At 63.4% G+C, this 14,347-nt stretch overlaps 3 protein-coding genes across 3 annotated transcripts in view; 1 reads left to right on the top strand and 2 right to left on the bottom strand.

The window, feature by feature from the left end:
* The window catches only part of CHLRE_07g338650v5 (uncharacterized protein), a 3,026-nt gene extending 921 nt beyond the window's left edge, over window positions 1-2,105 (bottom strand). Inside the window, exons 1-4 of the mRNA XM_043064308.1 lie at window positions 1,522-2,105; window positions 1,266-1,331; window positions 743-1,052; window positions 258-407 (exon numbers count right to left, since the gene is read on the bottom strand). Of these exons, the coding sequence (XP_042922876.1) occupies window positions 258-407; window positions 743-1,052; window positions 1,266-1,331; window positions 1,522-1,644 (649 nt within the window). The 5' untranslated portion in view covers window positions 1,645-2,105. The remainder of the gene's footprint in view (window positions 1-257; window positions 408-742; window positions 1,053-1,265; window positions 1,332-1,521) is intronic.
* Window positions 2,106-4,633: 2,528 nt separating this feature from the next.
* On the bottom strand, window positions 4,634-13,285 carry CHLRE_07g338602v5 (uncharacterized protein). The gene is made up of 13 exons (XM_043064307.1): window positions 13,161-13,285; window positions 12,964-13,043; window positions 12,452-12,570; window positions 11,473-11,603; window positions 11,114-11,290; window positions 9,493-9,850; window positions 8,828-8,893; window positions 8,424-8,524; window positions 7,964-8,103; window positions 7,641-7,695; window positions 7,173-7,323; window positions 6,754-6,871; window positions 4,634-6,368 (listed from the first exon to the last, which is right to left on the bottom strand). The coding sequence occupies exons 1-13, from the start codon at window positions 13,191-13,193 to the stop codon at window positions 4,901-4,903; spliced, it is 2,997 nt and encodes a 998-aa protein (XP_042922875.1). The 5' UTR covers window positions 13,194-13,285; the 3' UTR covers window positions 4,634-4,900.
* Window positions 13,286-13,405: 120 nt separating this feature from the next.
* The window catches only part of CHLRE_07g338550v5 (uncharacterized protein), a 31,034-nt gene continuing 30,092 nt past the window's right edge, over window positions 13,406-14,347 (top strand). Inside the window, exon 1 of the mRNA XM_043064306.1 lies at window positions 13,406-13,828. Within this exon, the coding sequence (XP_042922874.1) occupies window positions 13,700-13,828 (129 nt within the window). The 5' untranslated portion in view covers window positions 13,406-13,699. The remainder of the gene's footprint in view (window positions 13,829-14,347) is intronic.

Here is a 14,347-nt window from a genome sequence, read left to right as displayed (position 1 = left end):
CAGGCGGTAGGTGGCATGGCGCCCGCAATAAGTAAAGGTTGCTGCAACCGCTATGCACGAGAATCGGACTACATGTGGCCTTAACCAGGACCGGTGGGTGCAAACGACCCTGTCAGCAAACGGACGATGCGCAACCTGAAATGCCGCATGTGTGGTTTTATTTGGGCTGGGTTGCGCAGCCCAGTTCGGCTTAGCACGGTCCCCGACACACCCAGCCACTCGCCCACATAGGCGCCCGCCCACTGCCACCCACCCACCGCTGCTGGACAGCTTCAGCTCCGCGAGCTGCAGCTCAGCCGGCAGCACCGGCGCCCAGCTTCTGAGCGACAAGCTGCTGCAGCGATCCAGCTCCAGCTCAGGCACGGCCACACCGGTGGCCACCGCGGTCAGGAACGGCACGGTGCGACCTGCACGAGTATGGAGGCAGCACAGGCGGGGCTGCGGTTCAGGTAGTCACACAACGTACAGGGTAAGGCGTCCATGCGTGAGCGGTCTTGCACTCGTGGCAGAGCAGCGCGTCTAGTGGTGTCTTGTGGTGTCTAGCTGGGTGGGAGACTTGTGCGCCAGATTGCCAGATTGCGGGAACCTACATGCGGGGGCTGCACATCACTGTCCTTTCCCTGGTATCCCGACACATAGCGCAAAGCACGCACTGGGCAGCACCCAGAGGGGTGAACCGGCTTAGGAAACCGAAGACCGCACTGCACCACGTACGCCACCCTCTGTGGGCCCTGGGCCGCACCTAGCAGCAGGTTGACGCGCGCGCCTGCTGCCGAGCCCTCCGCGCGCAGGTACAGCTCCAGCTCATCCGCAAACAGCATGCAGCCCTGGCCGCTCTGATGCAGCAGCTGCACCACCTTGAGGAGGTACGCCTCATGCAGCCGCATCTGGGGCGCCTGAACAGCAATGCTGCTGGTGCATTGCTGCCCGTGTGACGACCCAACCGCCGCCGCCACTGAGGTAGCTGCAGCCGTAGCCATGGCCTGGACGAACCTCTCGGCGCCCATCTCCTGTAGCCCCTTGGCAGCCGCCGCCACTGAGCTGGTGGGAGCCTGTGTTGAAAGGCCCCTTGTGTGTCATCAGGAACACAATTACACAAGGGAGAGACACGCACACGTGCATGCAACAATTTGCATGGCGCGTGCGTGCGCATGACGGCATGTTACCCATGGTGCGTGTTCTTGTGCGGTGCGTGCATCTAGACCAGCCCGTACGTACGCCCCACTGCCCACAGCATACAGCCCGATGATTGAACCCCTCCGCACCTGGCCGCCAGCCAGCTCCAACACCTTCTTGACCGATTGCAGGAGCAGGTGCCAAAAGCCCACGTCCTGTGTGGAAGCCAAGAAAGCAGGAAAACAGCACGCCGAACTTAAGTCGAGTCGTAAATTACAGGAGTGGGCAGTGGGCGCGCAGGCAGCAAGACCTCTAGACCAGGGACAGACAAGCCCTCCGTTGCTCCACTGCAGCGCGTTGCGCAAACACAACTGCTGTTTTGAGCGCGCGCGCATCAAGCCACACCTTGAAGAGGAGCGCGTATGCCAGGAGCATGGCGGTGGGCAGTAGCGGGTCACCACCTAGCGTCAGCACTGCCGCAGTGTCAGCACTGCCGCACTGCACCAGCGAACTGCCCCTGCAGGACATCTTTGGCAGCGAACTCCAACAAGTGGCCCTGCTGCGTGACCAGCCGTGCGACATTCTTCCGAACGCTCGAGAGCTCGCCGCCGAACTTGGTGAGCTCGCCGCCGAACTTGGTGAGCTGGCCCGAAACGTCGCTGCGCGACGACTCCAGCTTGCTATCAAGGAGCCCCAGCTTGCTATCCAAGAGCCCACTAAACTCTTGAGCCAGCGGCCCAATAATCCAGCTCCTCAAGGCCGTGGACAAGTGCTTCTTCATAAACGTCATGTTTGAGTCTTTACGATATCGTTGGGACAATTACAATTTCGTATGATTGATGTTACAAGTTCATGCTCGTAGATTGGTCCAAACGAGCCAGGAAGCTCATGGACCGATTTCGTATGCACAAGCGTGTCCCAACGATATTGTTACGCCATCGCCAGTGATCGCCTGCACCATACCGGTGTGGACTCTTGCGCCCATAGCGCACTTCTAATGTCTTCATATGCTCCACACTCAAGTAACACATGCCTTTCATCCTCCACCTGGGGGCAACCAGCCGCTAAACATATCGGGCAGAATATCTCGGCACGGTCTCGATCTTGACCGGTCGCCCCCCTAGGCTTGTTGGCCTCAATCAGCCACACGCCCAGCCTAAAACGCATCAATAATGCATGCCATGCGCGTGGTATGCAAACCTGAGTGTGACGTGCCTCCCCCATCCAGAGCTTATAGCCTTATAGCGGCACATCTTGACCCCAGACTTTGTGCCTTCTTGTGACACGAAGGCGCGAGGCTCCATGCATGCTCAACACCTTGCTGCGCCAATCCTCGTCAAACCTTTCACGTACTGTGCCCATTAGCGAAGCGATGTCAAGTTCATGCGTTGTGATGCGTGTGATTGGGTGGTGTGGATTGGGCATGGGCACCGCACCTGGGCCTTTGGGCCAGGTCCAGACCACGTTCGGACCCTGCCCACACATGCAAAGGTCAACGCCCAGCCCTGCCCTCTTGCATATGGCCGTGACCATATATGAGAGGGATGGGGGGTGCACTATGGCTGTGTGATTCCGTCGGGTGGGGTCATGGAAGGGGGTCGAGGTGTGGATTGGGCATGGGCACCGCACCTGGGCCATGTCCAGACCCTCCCCTGGTCCAGACCACGTTCGGACCCTGCGGTGACTCCGCCGATGGGGTTTGCTGTGGGCGCCAAGCTGACAGGGACTATGAAGCCGCGGGTGTAACTGTAAAGCAACGGTAAGTGGGGGCTTATTGGCTGGGGACGGCCGGGACCGGACGCTCCATCTTCTGCCAGCACATATGACAGCACTCGTCCAGGGTACTGTACTCTGAGGGCAATTGCTGCACCGCTCAGTTCCTGTAGCGGTGACAGGCGTGTCAACGGCTGTCATGTCATACTAGCGGTCTGGCGCCCCATGTACGGTATGCTCATGCGGATGCAATGCCTCCTTGTGGACGTCGTGTCCGCGACCAACCTCCCCCAACCTCCGCCTGCGTCCATGTCATGACGTGCGATTCGGATGGGATTATGTTCATCGGCGCCGCATCCATCTCCAGCGGCCACCATTACTCCAAGCTAGCTAGAGCCGGAGGGGCAGGGGAGACGCTGCTCGTACACGGTGCGTGCCTCTGACACCGGCGTACAAATCCGCCGCTGATGGTCAATGCGGCTTCTAACAGTAGTGACACGCGGCGTGCCGTCCTGGTCCCCTGTCAAACAGCTGCCAGCCGCCAGCAGCCCAGCAGCGATGCGGAACGTCATTCCTTCTCACTTTCTCGGAGGATACCTGTGTGTGCGTGTGCTCTACAATTGTGTGGCCTGCTGCCGCTCATGCATGCAGGCAAGGCGTGTGACGGCTGCCTCATTCCGCTGATCAAAGGCCCATCCAGCGCAAAACCCACCCGGGGTTCTGAATGGACGTCACGCCGCCTTGCGTTGCGTTGGCTGGCTGTGGCGTCACATGCGCCGCCGCTTTCCTTGCTTGATTGGGCGCACGTGTACGGTACCTACGTGTGCCTGAATCCGGCCGGCTGCGAAGCACTGACTGGGACGGCCCTAACCCGCCGCCATGCGCGCCTGAGGAGGAGGAGCAGGAGGAGGAGCAGGAGGAGGAGGAGCGGGAGGAGGAGCAGCAGGAGGGGTAGCAGGAGGAGGAACAGGATGGGGGAGGAGGAGGGGGAGCAGGAGGGGAGGGAGGCATGTACGGCGGGGCCGGGGGTGAGGGCTTGGAAGGCCAGCACGAGGGTGAAGGGCACGGCGATGATGGAAGGTACATGGAGAACGGGGTTGGGGCTGCGTTTGCAAACGGTACCATGTTTACAGTTGGTAACTCGGGCCATGGCAGTACGGCTGATAACGGCTGCGTTGCTGGTGGCGGCAAGGCGGCGGAGCTGGAGAGGGGCAGCGAGGCCATGCGGCCGAAGACTGGGGGTGGCCGTTCATGGAAGGACGTGGGGGCGGCGGGGCGGGGCCACGGAAGTGACGGTTCGTCTGTTGGACGCGTTGCAGGTGCTGCTGCTGTGGCTTTAGCCATGTCAACAGCCGCCGCTTACCCCTCGGTTTGGTCGCAAAGATGCATGAACGCAATGTCAGCACACCGGCTGCATGGAGTTGCTGCAGTATTCGGAGACTGCGTTGGGGCAACCAGCGAGGTAGGCAGCATGCGCTCTGTATGGCGTTTACCGTATGTTTCACAGCCGCGTCGTGGTGTTTAGGAGGGCCGTGTGTTTACGTATTCGATAATTGATAACTCGATGTGGAAGCGCTGCGGGCGGCAGGCAATCGGTAGCGCTGTACCGCTGTACTGAAACGGTATTCTGGGGGCAACAGGCGTCGAGGCCGGTGAACTCTATTCTGTGCGCTAAACAGGTGGGGCTGCCGGGAGTCAGCTGATGGCGTTATGGCTGGCTTGATGACGCAGTGGCTATGTGGTCAAGCCTCAGGCTGCTCGGATGCTGCTGAAGACGCTGCTCGGGTGCTGTAGACATGTAGCCCCAAAGGTAATGGGTCATTTGGATGGCTACACGCACTGGGTGCGCATGCGGTTGCAGCTTGGGTCCGCCGTCACCCTGGGTGCGGCCGGTGCAACGGCACGCACAGCTCCTCCTAAACGATGCAACGCAACACAACTCCCAACCTATGCCGTGGCTCAACTGCTACGTGGCGCGCCCTCCGGTTTGCGTTTCATAACCCGTCTTGCCTACCTCCACAGCCAGCCAACCGGCCTTCACACGTCCCCAAGCTGGCCTAGCGTGCCAGCATCACCGCTTACCCTGCTGCAGCTGCTGCTGCTGGCCCCGCCCCGGCTGAAGCAACGCCGTCAGCCGCATTTGCCCCTTGCCCGCAACCCTAGCACCGCCGCCTGCCTGCGCCGCGCCCGCCCCTCGGCCGTGCGCCTTGCCGGCCCCCCTGCCCCTGCCCCTCCCACCGCCACTCGTACCACCACCACCAGTCGCTGAGCCGCCCCTCCCCCCTCCGCCTGCCGCCGCCCTCCCCGCATTGGCGTGCTTGCTAGGCAGCGCCCGCAGCCGCGCCAACTCGATCTCGTGCAGGATCCGCCGCTGCTCCTCAAGATCCACATTGCCAAAACCTTGATCCAGGGCGCCTGCGACTAGAACCGGGCCTTGCGGCGGCGGCGCCGCCACCCCATCACCCACTGGATCCGAATCTGAATCCAGTGCCTCTTCCTGCCGGCCGCCGGTATCCGACGGAGCCACCAGCCCCCCCGGATCCAAGTCTGGGGGCGCTGCGAACGTGTGTCGTGATTGGAACGCCGACAGCGCCCGGCCACTCGCGTCCGCTGCCCTCTGCCCTGTGTGCTGTGCCTGTGGGTCCGCCTGCCGCCCCGACTGGCCCTCGCTCTGTGTGTGCTGGTGCTGTGTGTGGTGCGGCTGTGTATGGTGGTGGTGGTGGTGCTGCTGCTGCTGCTGCTGGGTATGGTGTTGCTGCTGCTGTTGTTGGTGGTGCTGGTGCTGCGACATGCTGGGCAGCCACGCGGCGAGCGATGCCGGCAGTGCCTGCTGCTGCGAGCCGTCCGGCAGGGAGGCCTGCTGCTGCAGCTGCTGCTGCTGCGTGCCTTGCTGCTCCTGCGCGTCATGCTGCTGCGCAGGCAGCCCTGCTGCTGCTGCGGCGCCCGGCGGCGGCACCCGCCCGCGCACCGCCTCCCAGCCACCTGCAGTGCGCCGCCGCTTAGCCGGGTGGTCGTGGCTGTGCTGTCCGCCGTAGGCACCCAGCCCATCCCCTCCCAGCCCCTCCCCCTCCGCCTCCCCCTCGCTCCAGGCGTCCACGCCACCGCCACCAGGAGACCAGCCCATCCCGCTCCTGCCGTCCCGCTCCTCGCCGCTGTCACAACCCAGGTCTTGAAGCTTCTCGGCGTCCTCCACGGAAGGAGCCGCCGCCGCCGCCAACACTACAGTAGCAGTCCTAGCTACAGCCGCTGTGGGAGCGTGCGCCGCTACCAGTGCCGGTGGCGGCAGCGACGGCGGCGCAGCAAAAAGCGTCCGGAGGTCACGCGCCGGCGGCTGGCCTTTCGTCTGCCCAGAGCCCTTGGGGTGTCGCTCCGGCTCCCGCTTCTGCGCTAGTTGCTCCTGCGCCTGCTGCGTCTGCTGCGCGTGCTGCCCCGGCTGTTGGAAGAAGCGGGTGATGGCTGCTGCGCCCGCGGCGGGCGGGTCGTCGAACTCGGTGGCGGCGATGGCGAGGCGGCTGCACGGCACCGCGTCCGGCTGGCGCCTGAGGCAGGAGGCGGGTGGCAGGCATGGCCGGGTTACGGGAAGGCGCAGTTGACACGTGCGCGGTGGTTCCAGGAAAGCGTGTGGCGTGCGCGTGGGTGTGTGGGTGTGTTGCTTGACGCCGGGGCGTTCTTAGCCAAACGTGCAGAGCAGCATCAGCATCAGCATCAGCGGCGGCCCCAAGGCGCCTACCCGTGCCTGCATGCTGCCCCGATGCCACGCCTCCACGCCCCACCCCCCACTACGACTTCACTTCGTAAACTTAATGCGTGTAACCCCCACCTTCCTCCACGGCCCGCCCTAACCACCCGCCCCACCGCCCCCACCACCCCACCTGACCACCTGACCCACCACCCCGACCGCCCCCCCCCCCCCGCGTGACGCACCTGAGCAGGTCCAGCGCTGCCTTGGCGATGGCTGCGGCACTGGGCCCCTCGCGGCCGTGCGGCGGGAAGGCGCAGCGCACACTGCGCTCACGAGGGCTGGGCCCGCGGTAGTACAGCACTGCGGCAGTAGCGGCAGTAGCGGCAGTAGCGGCAGCAGTGGCAGCAGTGGCAGTAGCGGCAGCAGTGGCAGTCGCGGCAGCAATGGCAGTAGCGGCAGCATTAGCGAGAGTGGCGCCGGCGCAGCGGCGGGACTGACGGCGGCAGCGGCGATGACGCCAAGGGCCGCCGCAACCTTCAAGGGGACAACCCACCCCAACCCCACCCCAACCCCAACCCCAACCCCACCCCACCCCAACCCCACCCCAACCCACCCGCCCCAACCCCAACCCCAACCCCGCCCCACCCCACCCCTCACCCACCCAGTGTGCGCGCCCGGCGCCTGTGTGCGGCCTCGTCTGCGGCGCAGCGCCCCACCAGCTCCTCCGCCAGGATGAGCAGCCAGCGCTGCAGCTCGGCGGGCGCGGAGGTGGGCTCAAAGGACTTGCAGCTCAGAAGCGACTTGGGCTTGTCCTAAAGGGGGATGAGGTTGGGGGTAGCAAAAGTCCACAAAAGCCAAGAGGGGCGTGTGGTGTACACCCCAATCAATCATTCTGATCAGCAAAAGCACGGTTTGCTTGCGGAAAAGAGCACGGGTTGCTTGGCCCGAACGTGATACCGGGCTAGGCGTACAACTAGATCTACATCTTTGGCTGAGGTCGGACATGGGCTGCGGAGGGCGCCCTGGGCCTGCCGCCGCCGTGCCGCCGCCGTCCTGCGTAGCCCGTGCTAGTGGGTGCCTCCACCACACAGGTGCCGCACGCCAGCGCCGCGGCGCCCCAGCGCCTCACCTTGGGCGTGACGGGCTCGGAGCACTGCCCGCGCACCACCTGCCACACCCACAGCCTGCGCAGCGGCGGGGCAGCGGCGGCGCAGCGGCGGCGGCGGGGCGCGGGGCGGCGGGTCAGAGGGCCAGGGGGTGAGACTTGGCAGTAAGACATAAACGCCCCCACAGTTTGCACCGCATCCTTCAGAAGCGGACCCAACCCTTGTCGGTTCCGCTTCCAGCGGCTTTACCCGCCAGGCCGAGCCGCCAGGCTGCCCTCCCTGCGCTTACCCTACGCACAATTTGCTTGCGCTCTGGCCCCTCAGTCCCCAACCCCCTCGCGCTCACCCGCTGCGCTCGCCCAACACCCGCTGCAAGGCCTCCAGCGGCAGCGCTGCCGCCTGCCCCGCAGTGGCCGCGCCGAGCTGGCCCTCCAGCGCCGCGCCCAGCTTGCCGCCCAGACCGCGCAGCTTGCCCAGAGGCAGGTCCTGAGAGAGAGCGTGTGTGAGGGCGTGTAGGTAACCGGGTGAGGGCGAGGGCGTTTGTAGGGCTTGACGTGTGCATGTGCGTTACACAGAGACATGGACAGGAGGGTGTGTGAGGAAACATAGGGAGGGCAAGGGATGCACGGGTGCAGGAGGGGAGAGCGGGCGTGCAGCAAGGGCATACACACATGTCACAGGTTGTCCCGAGTACTTGATCACGAGACTCGAGAATATAGCTATCCATAGCTACACACAATCGAACACACACACACACACACACACACACGTGTGTGCGCCCGCCCCGGCACGTGTCCGTCCCGCACCGTGAGCATGTCCTGCACGCCGCGCGGCAGCACCAGCGTCTGCTTGTCGGGCTTGTTGCGCGCGCTGCCCACCTTGGCCAGCAGCTTGTTCACAGACACGCCTGCGTTGGGGGCGGGGGGGGGGGGCGGGGGGTTGTAAATACCAGCCCAAACTAGGGGGGGTTCAGGCTGGGGACTGGTCCAAACGAAGGCAATGATGAACAGGCGCGTGTTGCCAGGTGGGAGCACAGCGTGGTTCAGGGTATGCGACTGTTGAAGTAACAAAACTATAAAAACACAATAGCGCGTTCATGCGCGGTCTACTGCCGTGCCGTGACGTCTGTAGCACACCGACCGCATCTGCCCGGTGACCCGCACCCTCTACTGGACGCCCGCTGGCTAGCTGCACACGCGCCCAGCCGCACCGGCGGAGCAGGTGAAGCCAAGTTGCTCGTACACTGCCCGCCGCAGCCGCTGCGCAATGAGCCCACCTGTCACGTGGGGAGGAGCACGTGTGCAGGATGGTGTGCGTATATGCGTAGGTGTGTCATCATCAGACGGGGGATTCAGTCACAAGCCCTTCGAGAGTCCACATTGCTTGCCTTTGAAGCCGCCAAGGACCGCTCGGTGATTGAGCTACCGTTGGAGCAATCGATGGTGGATGTCGGGGGTCAACGCGCTATGAACTACGAGTTACTGATTTGTCTACCAATGAGGCCTGTCCAGCTCGGTCAGCCAGCCTTTCCGCGTTGAAGGCTTACGCACGGACAGCAGCCAGACTGGCTGACCAAGCTGGACAGGTCTTAATTACTAGACAAGATAGTACTCGTAGTTCATGGCGCGGTGACGTTGAGTCGTGGGCCCAGCCAGGTCTGTGCCCTCGCACTACCGTACGCCATTGCACACCGCACCGCAGTTCACATGCTGCCCTCACTGTGTGTGTGTGTGTGTGTGTGTGTGTGTGTGTGTGTGTGTGTGTGTGTGTGTGTGTGTGTGTGTGTGTGTGTGTGTGTGTGTATGTGTGTGTGTGTAAGTGTAAGTATGTGTGAGTGTGTGTGTGTGTGTGTGTGTGACGACGAGCCCCACTCACCCACCACCAGACGTCGGTCGGTCTCTTGCATCAGCTGCGGCGGCCCGCCCACCACCACGCTCGCCGCCGCCACCTGCCGCGCCGCCGCCAGCAGCGCCCCCGACAGTCGCCCGGCCGCCCCCTCCCCCTCGCCGCCCCCAACCCCGCCGCCCGTCCCCGCCGCCTCCTCCTCCTCCTCGCGGCCCCAGCCGTCCTGCTGCCCGTGCTGCTCCAGCTCCTCAGCCCCGGGGGGCAGGAGCACGGGGCTGCCGGCCGCAGTAGCAGCTGCGGCAGCAGTAGCATCAGCCGGTGTGTGTCCGCCGCTGCCGCCGCCGCCGCCACAGTCCGCCTCCGCCTCCAGCCGACGTAGTTCATCATCCTGGCAAGGGCCCGGGAAACGCATTACAGTCCGGAAACGCATTGCCGTCCGAGAAATGCATTTCGGCTCAAATTTCCGCAGCCCTACTTCCTTTGACGTTTCGCTGTATCATAGGACTCGACAGAAGCAGCATGCTCATGATGTGGAACGCACCCCGATTCTCACGAATCATGAATGTAACGCCACCTCACCCCCCCCCCAGCACCACACACCCCACCTCACCCCCACACGGGGAACACGCCTGGTTCCGGGCGGGGTCGAAACCCAAGATTCGGCGTTCTTATTCATACAAGCACCATTTTCAATTCTATAAAGCACGTTACCTTCGGTATGTGAGCAGCATATGTTCAAGCATTCAAGCGGGCTAAGTGTCGTGTAGGTCTCGCGAGCGCGAGACCAATTTTGAGCATGTTCGCTCAAATCAGCTAAATGTGAATCCACCGGCCCTGACTGCGCTTATGTATACTCTATTAAAGCAATTGCACCTAGTAGCGCGGGCTCACAGGCCTCGGCGAGCAGTGGCCATTCCAGTGGGACCGCCAACAAAGTCAGAGTTGCACCTTCCGATGCACCTGGATGGCTTCCATATGACACACATGCGGCTCTAGGAGCGGGTGCAGGTCTGTTTGGGTCCCCGCTGTAGACGAGGTTCGCCGTGAATTTGGTTTCATCCAAAGGGCAGTTCGACTAGCTTTTAAGATTGCCGTCGCCTAGATAGAGCATCTAAAGCAGATATAGGATGCTGTAGCCCGCCGGCAAGACCATTCGGTGGAAATGCATACAGCGTTCTGGTCAAAACATCGTCTGTCTGTGCTGCGGTCGTCAAAACATGATCTTATATGCATATATGTGCTATGTAAAGCTTCAGGGCTCCGTCAGGCCCCGTTTTCTGGGACCTCCGTCCCCACGTATGCAGCTCCGCACACACGCGTGCGTGCCCGCCCGGAAGTGTCCCTGTCGGGCACACCCCGGCCTCCGATCGCGCTCGTAGCGGGCGGGCTTATACAATTATATGTATATATGCGATAGAAAGCGTGGGGGCCCGCTTTGGACCGATTTGCACGGGGGCGGCCTGTTCACCCCTCCTCCCCCCCTCAAAACCGTGTGACAAAACACACACGCCGTACATGACTCGGGGAGCCGCTGCAAGACCGGAAGGTTGCAAACGGCCTTTAGGGGTACCCTGAACCGAGCGTGTTCCCCGTGTGCCTCACCCCCCAGCACCACACGCCAGCCTCACCCACAACCACACGCCAGCCTCACCACCAGCGGCGAAACGTCCAGGAACGCCTCATCCACTGACGCCTTCTCCAGCAGGCAGCCACCACCGGACACTGGCCCCGTGGCTGTAGCAGCACCACCGCCGGCGGCTGTAGCAGCTGTAGCAGCAGCGGACGGGCGGAGCATGCTGCCCAGCAACGCCATGATCTGGCCCGAAGCCTGGGCAGGGCCGGAAAGTGGCGGTGGAGGGTTCGGCTGTGTGCCTTATCACACATGCGCACGTAGAAACACTTCATGATTAGTTCAGAAGAAGCGCTGGCAGGGTTTGCCTGTGTCCGTCATCACACATACGCACGCACGACACGCATCAAGACCCGCATTCTCTCGGAATGCACACCCACCTCGCGGTACGGTGCCAAGCTGGCCTTGGCCTCGCTGCGGCGGAATGAGCCATTGCCGCCGCCGCCGCCGCCGCCGCCCGCGGGACCGTCGGAGACCTTGACAGGCGAGCCCGACTCGCCGTCGCCCGCACCTGCACAGCATGATGGGGTGACGTGGCAACACACGTGTCCAGCCGGACTTCCGAGCACCCTGCCTTTCCACACTCGCTCCTAAGCATGCGATTTGCAGCACAACCCAGTCGGTGCAACTGTGCGGCCTAGTCACGGCATGCTGTCGACTTGGCGGGTGAGGAAGTAGTGTGGTTGAGTGTCTGTGGGGCGGAAGCGGGTCTCCCCACAGGCCGCCGCGCGCAGCAGCTGCAGCGCGGCTGCAGCTCAACCGAGCCGCCACCGGAGCAGCAGCCCGCGCCAGCCGCAAACCAGCGCCGCCGCCGCCGCACGCAGCCGCCCAGCGGGGAGCCCGCCGCCCCGGCCCCCGCGCAACGCGATGCACCCTGCGACGCTACATCGGTTGTAACCGGGGCAGGCCACAGGGCGTGTGCGCGTGCGCTGTGGGGGCGACGCGCGGCGCATTGCGGGGGCGTGTGTGTATTGACACGCCCCAGACATGCAGCACGCCGCCCGCCGCCGGGCCGGGGCTCCCGTGCCCCTTTGCATTTGCTGTGCGCAGTGTTAAAAACACGCCCTGGCAGTGGGGGACTGCTGCCGGCGTGCGGAAAGCCTGCGCGTGCTGTGCACGTATGTGCACGTGTGTGCACGTGTGTGTGTTGGCGTGTAGGTGTAGGTGCCATTGTGCGTATCGGTATGTGTCTTCGCCTCGAGTTGCGAAACCAACCATCCCTAGGGGAAGCCCTAGTCCGATGCCATCTGCCGACCTCGCCCAGGCCTGCCCCTGCCCTGCCCCCGCTCCCGCCCCCGCCTCTGCCCCCGCCCCTGCCCCTGCCCCTGCCCCCGCCCCTGCCCCCGCACGTGGCCTCACTGATGGTCTCCACGTGCACCAGCCGCAGCTGCGGACACAGCTTCTTGGCCTCCCGCACGCGCATGTGCCGCGTCACGCCCGCCGCCCGTGCCGCGTAGTTGATGGCGATGAGGCCATCCCTGCCGGCAGGCGTGGAAATGTGGAATGGAATGGGGAGTGGGTGCGATGGATGGAGTGGGTGCGCAGGGCGCAGAGTGGGGCGCAGAGGTAGGTGCGGGGCGCAGGAGGGGGGGGGTTCGCAGAGGCAGGTGCGAGGCGCAGAGGTGGCTGGTGCAGAGGTGGGCGCGCAGACTCGATGGGTGCGCGTGGCGAAGGGAGGGCTACTGCCAGGGGGCGTGGTAGGAGGCACCCCGCCAGGAGCGCCCTAGCAACTCCCCCCCAGAAGTAACAGTGCCAGAAGCACAAGGTGCAGCGCACGCTGCCCGTCACGCGCCTTTGGCCATCGCAACCCCGGTCGGAGGGCTCGCCAGCTGCCGCGGTGGCCGGGACCCCCCATTCCCAAAGTGACGCACCACTGCTGCACCGCCACCGGCTGCTCGCGCGGGATGCCCAGCCGCTTCTGCTCAACTTGGCAGTAGAAGCAATCAAGGTCCTGCAGGTTGCAGCCAGGCAAACCGTCGAATGGCGGGAATTTTCTCGGGCCTGGCAAGGCCAGTGCGAAGGAATGGGCCATAGAGCATCTATCATTGCAATCTTTACTCAGACTCACGATATGGATGATAACGCGCCTTTGCTCCGACATCGCAAGGTTCGCAGGGCTTTTGCCCGACCTCAAGGCAACACGTATGACTGGATACACATCATAGCAAAAATATTAAGAGAATGTGCAGCATTTTGTAACGGCGTAGCGTTCCTGTCGAGCCGGTGAAACGGAATTGGGAACCGCCACCAATCCGTGACCCTGCTGCAAGTCAGCGACACAGTCACAAGCACTGATGTATAAGCTAGACCGGACTAAATTTGACCAGGAACACTCACCTATACCAACACGTTTCAATCTCTGCAAGTCCCAACAGTGAACGAGCCAATTTTCATCCGAAGTCATTTCTTGTGCTGTACTCTATCAATAAATACTACTGGACGTTAAAGCACCTCAAGGCTGTGCGTTGGGCAGCGTCTTTCCACCGACCTATGTACGCAGCGCCTTTTGCGTGAGGCCTGCTGCGGCGATGTTGTCATCAGGACGGTGGAAATGAGTTCAAACGCTCATGCGCGAGTTTAAACGCTCATGGGCGTGCTGCTATAGCAATGCGCCCCGAGAGGTTGGGCTGCCCTACCGCGCGGCCAGCAGAGCCGCGGTGGGGGGCAACGCGGAGCTGGAGCAAGCTCACACAGCTCTTGGTGCCCTTGGCGCTATTTGTCGTCGGTTTCCTGCACGTGAGTGCCTGACGGGGGGGGTGTCGGGTTGCGGCCCTCGTCGCTGGCGCGGCACCCGCCGTTACGCCACTGTCCAGTTTTGCCGGAAAGTAACTCACTCCAGTAACTGGTGCCGCAATCCTCTGAGGACTCGGGTTTTACCCGCTGCACAATGCGACGGTGTCAGCGCGCTCCTGCCGCCTGCCTACGGCAGTCCGGGCACCCGAGTTACTCATCGCCGCTCCGTGACAGTGAAGCGGCCGCCCGTCGACACCCATCACAGCCACCACTGCCGGTCCCCACCAAACCCACAACCACACCGCATTTTTCAGTGTCACCGTGTGCTCCTGAGCCCAGCGTCAGCGCCCCCGCAGCCTGCAGCTGCTACACACCCCTGATGCTGTCCTGTGCAGCCCTGCTTTGTTCCGCGTGCGCTAGAGGGCACCGGATGCGGGGTACCCCACTGAGGGTTACCCCCGTGCGGCACCCTTGCAACACGTGCGCGACCTGTTTGGCGTGTAACCTGCTGCTGCTGCTACT

This window comes from Chlamydomonas reinhardtii, chromosome 7 (genome assembly GCF_000002595.2).
Source record: "Chlamydomonas reinhardtii strain CC-503 cw92 mt+ chromosome 7, whole genome shotgun sequence".
Lineage (NCBI taxonomy): Eukaryota > Viridiplantae > Chlorophyta > Chlorophyceae > Chlamydomonadales > Chlamydomonadaceae > Chlamydomonas > Chlamydomonas reinhardtii.
The sequence above is the reverse complement of the archived record's forward strand: the minus strand, read 5'-3'. Positions and strand labels throughout refer to the sequence as shown.